General features: G+C 46.1%; 2 protein-coding genes across 2 annotated transcripts; both read right to left on the reverse strand.

Annotated features, from left to right (window-relative positions):
- Positions 1 to 387: 387 nt before the first annotated feature.
- On the reverse strand, positions 388 to 5,779 carry LOC104373797 (molybdopterin synthase catalytic subunit). The gene is made up of 5 exons (XM_086629532.1): positions 5,763 to 5,779; positions 4,769 to 4,904; positions 3,769 to 3,922; positions 1,659 to 1,782; positions 388 to 456 (listed from the first exon to the last, which is right to left on the reverse strand). Exons 2-5 carry the CDS (start codon positions 4,887 to 4,889, stop codon positions 388 to 390), a joined length of 468 nt encoding a protein of 155 aa, XP_086485658.1. The 5' UTR covers positions 4,890 to 4,904; positions 5,763 to 5,779.
- Positions 5,780 to 6,039: 260 nt separating this feature from the next.
- On the reverse strand, positions 6,040 to 9,215 carry LOC104373799 (molybdopterin synthase sulfur carrier subunit-like). The gene is made up of 3 exons (XM_086629533.1): positions 9,189 to 9,215; positions 8,714 to 8,835; positions 6,040 to 6,178 (listed from the first exon to the last, which is right to left on the reverse strand). Exons 1-3 carry the CDS (start codon positions 9,198 to 9,200, stop codon positions 6,052 to 6,054), a joined length of 261 nt encoding a protein of 86 aa, XP_086485659.1. The 5' UTR covers positions 9,201 to 9,215; the 3' UTR covers positions 6,040 to 6,051.
- Positions 9,216 to 9,981: the final 766 nt, after the last annotated feature.

Genomic DNA, 9,981 nt, shown 5'->3' on the forward strand with positions numbered 1-9,981 from the left:
ACCACTCAGGACTTTTTTTAATATTAAAAAAAAAATCCAATTGTCTTGTTGTGACCTCCCATGCAGACAGTGAACACAAACTACCAATGTAACAGCATTAAAGCAGTATTATCACAGAGGACTAAACACCTTGCAACCAAGACTTTTAGGGAAGATTGTTTTAAAAAATGATTCCATGTTAAAATGCATAGATGATTTCAACGGAAAGTAAAGAACACTTAAACCCCCTAATTATTACTCATTCATTTCATTCAGTCCTAATTAAATTATTCAGATTGAAATTACTATTACAACTTCTTAAAAATATAGATTCTCTGTAAAAACAACTCAAAGCTAAACCAGTATGCTGATTAGGAACAGTAACACTTTATTTTTAAAAGAGTACAGTTATTTTTCTGAATTCACCCAAAAGCATTCCTTGTTTTCTTTCCAAGAATATTCATCCTCATAAATCTCCTGCAAATATAAACAAAAGAATGGGAAATATTGTCGGACTCTGCTACACACAGCCACAAGCCAGGCCAAACAACTTAACAGCCATCCTGCTATTATTTACTGATCACAACAGGACTACACTGCATTTGGCTGGCAAAGAGAAAAGAGGGCAGCACCCTTAGAACATACTGACTTACATGTGGGCAGATGCTGAACCTCAGGCTGAGCCCCATTAAATGTAAAAGGACTCATCTATACCCAAGTCAATTCAAGAAAGATATCTAGAAGAAATGATATAAAAGCTGTAGAGTACACAGCACTCATGTCTGAACCTGCCCTTTTTACGTGTTGGCATGTTAACCTACTGTACCATCGTTTTTGGGAGAGAATATTTAAGAGTATACAAAATGTCAATATTAAAAAAATAAAAATTACAACAAGACACAAAATACACTAAGTGTTAGATCTTCAGGACAGACTGGACTACACAGAAACAGTCCAGTCCCAAGCAGCAAATTCAGCAGGGCTCTGAGCCCCTGGTTTTTCTTTCTGGGACCACAGAACTCCAGTACTCTTAAAGAGGTGTCAGAAAAGTGGAGTAATGTGGAGAACATCACTGTTAGCACATGCCAAGTTCTGCCTGGGAGAGAAGGCAGAGGTAACACTCATTATTTGCGTGCAACACTGTGGTTATGCAACGAGGCTCGCTCTAGATCCGGGCTGGCCTCTCCACGCATTGTTGTGTGCCTATACTAGCTTTGGGACCTCTGCTCATCTCTTCATTGTGTGCGGTTGCTTAATGCTTTGTGCTTTCTCAAGGCCACAGGGATGAGGGGAAAACAGAAAGACAAAAAATCCCCACTTTTACTTGTGAACTGCAATGCTGTCCAAAGCAAAGCTGACTCAAAGTTCTTCCACAAGCCTGTGCAGAACTGAGTGTTGCCACTCAAAAGCGGAGAGCTCAGGGCTCCTTCACTTTGACCCCAGGATGACGTTAAAAGGGAGAGGAGCTGGACGGTACAGGCAAGGGAGGGCCTTCCAGGTGCCCTACCTGCCACAGATGGGCCTGGCTGCATTAGAGGAAACTCACTGGCGCTAAACATCAGCGTCCCATCAGAAGCAACTGCTGCCTGTAATGCTTCAGCTCCTTCCCTTAAGAGCAGCAGTGGCCTTTGGTCCAGCTGTCTGCACAGGCCTGCAATCAAGCTTCTCTCCAGACATACCTTTTTCCATATTGGGACGGATGCTTTTAAGGTATTGATGCAGTACGTTACAGCTTCAAGGGATTCTGCTCTGTGTGGAGAGGAGACTGCAATAATTACACTTGCTTCAGTTATTGGAACCACACTAGGGAGAAAAGAGGAACAACAGCAGCTTTAGCTAATGCTTAACATCAAGAGCACCCACAAGTTGTGGCCATGTCACGTCAGTATTCTGGCCACACGCTCTCCTGACTCATTCATACTGAGCAAGTGTCAAGCCATGTCCAGAAGATTATACACTTTTAAAAAGAAAGAAAACCACAACCAAAACCAGTACCAGATGTGAGAATTCCATGCGTTAGAATAAACAAACCCACCAGACATAGGCTTTTTTATTCCATTCTTTTTTTAAAATAAAGTCTATGGAATTAATAAGGGGAAATTGCTCACTTGCAACAATGCATAGGAAACTCTTTGGAAGCTGGCTTAATAATGAGCAATAACAAGTTAGGAACAGCCAGCTCCTACGTGAAAACCTAAGGAATCATCTCAGCTTGCACAAGAATTTGTGAAAGAAGAATTTAAATGCCTCAAACTACGCAGATTTTGCAATGAAACTTAATTTTTGACAAATTCTGATGTCAAATTATGAAGTTTTTCCTGTCTAGTGTGGGTTTTTTCCAAACTTAACAGAAGTAGCACAAGGTTTCGTTTTGCTCCTCACAAGGTTAGTATTCCCCAAAGCTGTCTCCAAACCCTCTCTCTATAGCAAGACTCCTCTGGCAAAGACTTCATCTTAGGAAAAATCTAAGCTTAAATGCTTTGAGCTGCCCTCACAAGAATCACCCTCTCTGTTGACTACAGGGGAAATCTAAGGAAACTAACCCTCAGAGCTAATATTACCCTTTGCAACCACCTCGTAAGTTCCTTCTGCTGAGAGAAATGGAAACAATCATTTGCAACCAACTCTGCAAATCCTGCTCGTTTCAGTGAGAAATCTGATGAACAGTGAAGGCTCAAGAGTATGTCAGACACTAGTGTTCCATGTTTTGAACCCAACAGAAAATACTTATCCAAGACGCAATGAAGAACTGGAGATCGTGCAGCAAGCATGACTGGCAACTACCATGCCTTTCCCCTCCACATAGTCTAAGCTTTCAGGTTCCCTATGGCATAATTTGATTTAAATCTAACAATAAGTAAACATTCTCTTGTGAGACCCCACCTCGAATACTGTGTCTAGTTCTGGTGTCCCCACCATAAGAGAGACATAGATTTGTTGGAGCGTGTTCAGAGGAGGGCCACAAAGATGATCCAGGGGCTGGAGCACCTCTGCTACGAGGACAGGTTGCGGGAGGTGGGATTGTTCAGCCTTGAAAAGAGAAGACTTTGGGGGGACCTAAGAGCTGCCTTCCAATACCTGAAGGGAACTTACAGGAAGGCTGGGGAGGGACTTTTTACAAGAGTGTCCACTCATAGGACCAGGGGAAATGGGTTTAAGTTGAAGGAAAACAGATTTAGATTAGATCTTAGGAAGAAATTCTTCAGTATGAGGGTGGTAAGACTTTGGAATAAATTGCCCGGAGAAGTTGTGGATGCCCCCTCCCTGGAGGTGTTCAAGGCCAGGTTGGACAGAGCCTTGAGTAGCCTGGTCTAGTTGAGAGGCGTCCCTGCCCATGACAGGGAGGTTGGATTAGATGATCTCTGAGGTCCCTTCCAGCCTATGCCATTCTATGATTCTATGATTCTGAAGCACCTTCATGAAAGAGATCAGAGAAAAGAGAGTGCTGCCAAGTTCACGTCTTTAAAAATAAACACAAAAAAACCCCAAACATCCTCCCCTTCCCTGGAATGAAATGTCAATCCCTTCTCCCCACTTGCAAACCATCACACTAGCATCAAGGATCCTGCAGCCTAAATGTGGACTCCAGCTAACACTACCAATACACACCTTGTTGAGAAGATGGTTTCTGAAACTTAGCTCTGCAGTGAGAGTTTGATCCTGCAGCCAGCTTTGCTGAATTACAGTTTATAAAGACTCCTGCACATCCTGCAACTATGTAAGCACAGCCATGCACCAGACAAGGATTAATACCGCATCTGCAGAAGGACGGGGTCTGGCCATACATACCCAAGTCTATGGTGCACTGCAATATGTTCGACCGACGGCCATTTCTGTCTAACATCTCTGCAGATTTTCTTTATTTCAGTCTCTGCCATTGAAGTATATGCTTCATATTCTAAGTGAACCACTTTTTTCCCTTCAAAATTATTTCTTGTAGTACCTAAACACAAATGATTAATCAATCAAAAGCATTAAGTAAATAAATATATATTTATAATGTATTTATTGTTAAGATATTATACATAAATACTGGGTAAAACCCAGGATCTCCTGCTATGGTCAAGGTCAGCACTGTGCAAATATAAACAATCTCCCCTAATCATGACTGTGGAAAGAGATCCTTTGGACAAGAGAAATCTTTACAAGGAAGAACATAGTCTACACATTATACAAGTCTGCAGCCTGTTATGCCCAAGGCTGGGACATCTTCTGTGGTGACAGCTAAGGTGCAATTGTTGCATTTGCCCATGCAATGTTTAAGTGTTTGGTATTTAGTAGCCCAGCAGCACTAAGGTTTAAGCACAAAACAGAGTCAAGATCTGTACGATGTACATTAAGCAACAGGACAGAGCTATCAGCCTTGACCTTCACCAGCCCATGGATAAAACAGTGTTTTACTTTCTGCCAACATCCGAGCTGCTAGAGCTTTCATACAGGTGTGGACCTGTGGTTTGCATAGCCACAACATCCCACTTCCCACTCTGAACAAGCTGTGTCCCAAGGGGATGTCAAAACAGCTCCCAGGCAGTCCTGTACTCCAGAGCTGCTGTTCTGTTCAGCCCTAGGATAGCCACACCAGCAGGGAAGCTTCTCACCACTTTGTCCCAGTACAACTGTCTAAAGAGCTGCCATGGTCTTGTTCTAAATGATTCAGAATGTGTTTTCTAAACATCCTGGGTTCACTCCAGGAATTTATTTATTTGAGAAGCATGAGTTTGGGGTGTGGACAATCTAGGTTCCATTTATTAGACTATTAACACACCCAGAGATCCAGCTCAGAACTCACCAATGAACAGAGACACTGCCCCACAGCATGGCGAAATGACAAGCTCTGACACTTCATCTACAGAGAGCTTTTCAGACTTGAGCTTGATAAAATCTTTTGGCACATCTTTGCTTTCATCCATAACTCACTAGAAAAGCTGAAACCAAACAGACTCTGTTGTTGGTTTTGGCAATACTAGCATTAGCCAACTGCTTTCTATCCAGTGCTGATGCCCCAATTTATGCAGAAAATACGCATCATCTACTTTCTCACACCAAGAGATCAGTCTCCACAGCAAATTCACTTCTCAGCAGACTTGCTGAGAGAATACTAACTGCAAATATCAACCAATGACCTGGTTTTTCATGCATACAGGTTCCTTCCTGGTAGGACAGACTGGTTCATTAGGACAAAACTAGAACTAGTCTGAGGCCTCAGTTTAACCGTATAATCAACCAGCATGGACCACTGTGCTAGTAAAGCTGTGGTAAGGTTGTCGGCCACTCCTCCCAATCTTATCCTGACATCAAACACGGTTTAAAATGGAGATTTCTGATAAACACAGATTAAGAGTTCTAATCCTAAAGTTTAATGTCTCCAGGACATTCAGGTCCTCATACTATCAGTCTGTTTCAGTGACACAGGAGACACTTCTGATTTCTCCAAGTAGAAATCAGTCATCAGTTCACCTAAGAACGAGAAAGAAAAGAAGTACTTTGAGCAGCACCAATGGAACAAGCTACAGTAAATACATGGACTGGCACTTGAAAGCATGCAAAGAAATGAAGCTATTCTAAGGAGACCTGTTCCTTTGACAGCAACCAAAAAAAGAAAAAAAAAAAGGTTTTTTTTTAAGCAGCAGTCAATTCTTTTTCTGTATCATCTTTTCTGTTAAAAAGCAGCAGGAGGTTTTTCATTATTATCTTATTTAAGCAAGCTGGGTATGTACTGTCAGACAGAAACAACTATGAAAGATTAACAAGACCTAAAACCCAAATTCAAAACAATGCCTGACCTCTCTGGCAATTTTTTTTTCCATTTACTGCATATGTGTTAATCATTTATTGGTGCACCAGTCTGTAGTTTCTGTTCAGCACAATGGTCCTCTCCAGCAGGAAATGCAAGTTATACTCTCTCAAAAGAGTACCGAGGTGGAGGGAGAGGACTGCAATCACATTTCTGGACCTAAACAAAAAAAGATTATAGGAATATTATACAGAATCCATGAGATATTTTAGAACAGGATGACACCCCATAGGAAGCTAAGCAAGAAGTGATACCTACCTAACAGAACCTGGACAGATTCAGCCTCCACTAATGGGTGGGATGATGGCAATCTCGTCTCCGGGCTGCAGGACCAGGAGCTGATCTCCAAGAAGCACGTACTCCTGCCGAACAGCAAAAACCACTTGATCCCGGATGACAGCAAGCCTGAGGGGGATTGGCAGGAGCACAAATAGGTTTCTAAATAGGGTGTTTGCATTTAACCATGAGACTTCATTAAACAACAAACTGGTGCACAGGCTAGGGCAGCTGAGGTAAATACCACTGAGAGTTACACAACTCTGCTTCCAATACGCTTTCAAAAATACAACAAACACTCGCCTCCTACTCTTGGATCTTCTTCCGGTGGCTAAGGAGAAACCAACGCAGTATTAATTTTCAGAGGTGAGGAATGGGATTGGTCATAGGCCTACATCAGAACAAACCAATGTATACCAGAGCTGCTTCAGCAGCTTCTAACAAAGAAGTAGGTAACTCAAGAGCGTAGCAACCACCCAATTTGGGATTAGAAGGAAATGTTCCCCTAATTCAATCTGGCTGGACTGAAGCAATTTTCTTACACAGCAAGAAACATTGCGGGATGCTGTTCATGAGAGCTCATGAACATTCAGTGGTCAGACAGCTGCTCTTATGTAAACTCACAGTGTATGAGGCTATGGGTCTTTTGCACTTAGAGGTCTGAAATTTGATGCTGATAAGGAATGGCAACAGAACTAAGAGGGCAGATATGGCGTGTTTTCTGGCAGACCTTCTATGTATTTTTTGATTTCTCACCTGTGAGACATTGCTGTGAGAGTCTACTACTCTGGATACAATTGGGCAGGGAGTCACTTTCATGACTAAGTGCAATCACACAGTTAGTATGAGGGCAACACCAGTAAGACACCAGAAGAAGAATGACGACATTTTACTTTAGAAGGTGCAGGCGTGATAAGTGTTATTGTTTGAGGCCACACAATGTGCCACAGATAGCAGAGAGCCGTATATCCTGGGAACAAGCAGGCACGCCAAAAGGGTACAAGTAAAAAGCATCTTATTTCCTACCAGCCAGATAGACAAAAGCAGGCAAGGCACAGGCTGAGCAAAACACAGTAGCACTGACTCAAGAGGGTAGACCGAAGGGAGGGACTGTATGAAAGTAAATGAAACCACTGAGGAACTGAGTGCAGCTATAGAACTGAAGTGCACAGTAGAAGGATGGGCTCTAATTAATGTCACTTGCAAGTTAATCCATTGGGGAAAATGGGTGGAGCAGACAAGCATTGTCAATTATGCTCAAGCTGCAGTCTGAATATCCGCTAGCAATGTGCATAAAAGTCTGTGGTCAATGCCCTACGATTATGTTCAGTTTTTCCAGAAAAGCTAGGAGCAGAAGCATTTTCCAGGAAGGCCGCTGTGAAGTAACTGCACATGCAAAATGTACCACCCCAAGTCATCATTCATAAAAGGACAAAGTTGACAAACTATGGCAAACTGACCAAAGGTGCTGCTCCTGCTTCTGACACCATGTAATAGACTCCAAAGTAAAATACACTCATTCCTTATTGTCTCCTCCCCCAAAACACACTTGGTCTCAATTCTCAGTGAGGAAAAGGCCTCTGGTCTAACATTTGGTTAAAGCTTCTCATTTGGAGACAGATGCCATTGCTAAACAGTTGTGAGTTTTTTTCATAGCTTTTGAGACTAGATCTAATAAGAAGGGTAGTGCCTAAAGGAGGACTTTGGCAAAAAGTCAAAAAGTCCAAAGTTACGGAAATTCCAGGGCATTCACCACTAAATCCTGAGGACCTCAACCTCTGTTAAACCTTTTTTTTTTTTTACTCCCAACCCCAAAAGAGTGTTGTACCTTTGTCTATCACTCATTCTTGACGGGACTGAGCACCTTCCCTCAGCCTGAACCCGAGGGGGATTTCTGCTGATACCTCCAAAGAGCACCAGTACTGCAGGGTTCCTTACAGCGCACACCTAGCGCTGTCTCAGGACCAGACTCCCTATGAAATGCAACCAACAGTGTTTTGTTTTGGTTTTTTTTTCAAAGCAGAGGAGGTTGAGAATGTCTGAGCCTGTTGCCTATGTGAGGGTCGAATGGCTGGGAGCCTGTGTCAGGGCTTCAGTTGCCTTCCAGAGCAAGCCATAAGGGACCTAAAATACCTGCACGTGATCAGGAATTTCTTATTTATTGCCCTGGCTGTGCCTGGTCCTTCCTTGAGACACCTCACCTACCTCCTCCACGGGTTAATAACGTTGCTCAGGTGGTTTCATGTGCGGTGGAGTTATTGCACTATGGCCCTCCTGGACAACAGCCACATATCCTGAACCACCCCTCAGGCCTCGCTTTTGGGTTTATGGGACCTAGTTTTTCCTCGTGTGTACATAAAGCTACAGCATTTGCAACCGGCCAAAACGCAAAACACTAGCTGCAGGTTACAAAAAAAAAAAAAAAAAAAAGGCGATGTGACTGGTTTTTGGTATCAAAGTACTAATAATGTCTTCCAGCTCGAATCTAAACGCTGAGTTCGCGTTCACCAGAAAAGCCCAACCGCGTTAAGGTTCGTGCACCTCCGCAGCGACCTCATCATCCGATCTAGGCGGTCCTGCTCCGGCAGGGGGATTGGACTAGATGATCCTTTGAGGTCCCTTCCAAACCCTAACATTCCGTGATTCTGTGACCTTCCCAAGTACCTGGGGTGGACCTTGACGATCTCCTCCCAGAGCTGCAGGGCGCTGATCCGCCGCGGCACCGAGAGGGTCTCGCAGCGCAGCCCCGCCAGCTCCGCGCTCCGGGCGAAATACAGCACCGAGACCTGCGCGGGGAAGAAGCGCCGGTCAGGGGAGTGGGGCCACGGAACAGCCCCCTCCCCCCCCCCCAGTTCCTGCACGGTAACGGCTGCGAAAACACCGACACAGCCGGAACCGCAACAGCGCGAGGAAAAGCTTTTCCTGGCTTTTCCGAACGCCGACAGGCGCTGTCGCGCTCGTCCTGCCTCGGCTGCCGGAAGGAGATCGGGGAAAGGGGAAGCGGGTGGGGGGGTAAATCAGCGCGGATCCGTGTCCCGCTTCCGCCGCCCGGGCCTCGCCCGCCCGGCGCCCCTCCGCGGGACCCGCCTCGCCTCCAGCCGAGGCCCGCTCCCCAAGGGCGCCGGCAGCCTGCACCTACCTGGCAGCGCATGGAGCCGCCGTCCCCGGCCGGGCAGCCCTCCGCCGCGGGCTCACGGTGGCGCCTGCGCCCGGGCAAGAGGCGCCGAGCGCGGACCGCCCCCTGCGGCCTGGGCCGGGAGCGCGGCGCGGCCTCGCTCCGCCGCTGCTAGGCCGGGCTGGGCCGGGCCATACAGCCCGGCCGCGGGGCGCTTCCCCCGCACGGGTGGGTAACGGAGGGGGCAGGCGGCCCTCGGAGGGTGGTGGGGGAGCGGGGGGTGAGAGGCCGTGGCTTTGCCCCTGAGACGCAGCCTGTGATTTCCGGGACAGCACCGCAGAAGCCACGTTTTCACGGGGGCTCAGTCCCCATAGTGCACGAGGACTGCAGATGTTAGACATCCACCGCCTCGCACGCGTTATACGTGCGCTGCGCGTACACATCATAGGCATTTGTAACGTGTAAAAGCCAAAGATCCATCAATATGCTGGTAACGGGATTCCTGGGGTAGGTCTGTTCCAGTGCAGAGATGGCCGCGGCATCTGTCTCTCCGTGGACAACCGCTCGCCTGCAGCAGCTGCCTGTGTGGAAGGAGAGCATGGTGGAAGAAAGGTGGCCAACCTCCTGCAGCGTGGCATCGGAGAGGGAGAGGAGAGAGAAGAGAGGAGAGGAGAGGATAGGAGAGAAAAGCGGCACAGGGTATGTGCCAGGTGCTGCAGAGAGATCCACTACAATTGTTCTGCAGGACACAACTGTGACACAAAAACATGTCCTGGGTGGCCAGGACTCTTTCTGTGCTGTTTGCCTGGCAACACTC

This window comes from Tauraco erythrolophus, chromosome Z, assembly GCF_009769465.1.
Source record: "Tauraco erythrolophus isolate bTauEry1 chromosome Z, bTauEry1.pri, whole genome shotgun sequence".
NCBI classification, from domain to species: domain Eukaryota; kingdom Metazoa; phylum Chordata; class Aves; order Musophagiformes; family Musophagidae; genus Tauraco; species Tauraco erythrolophus.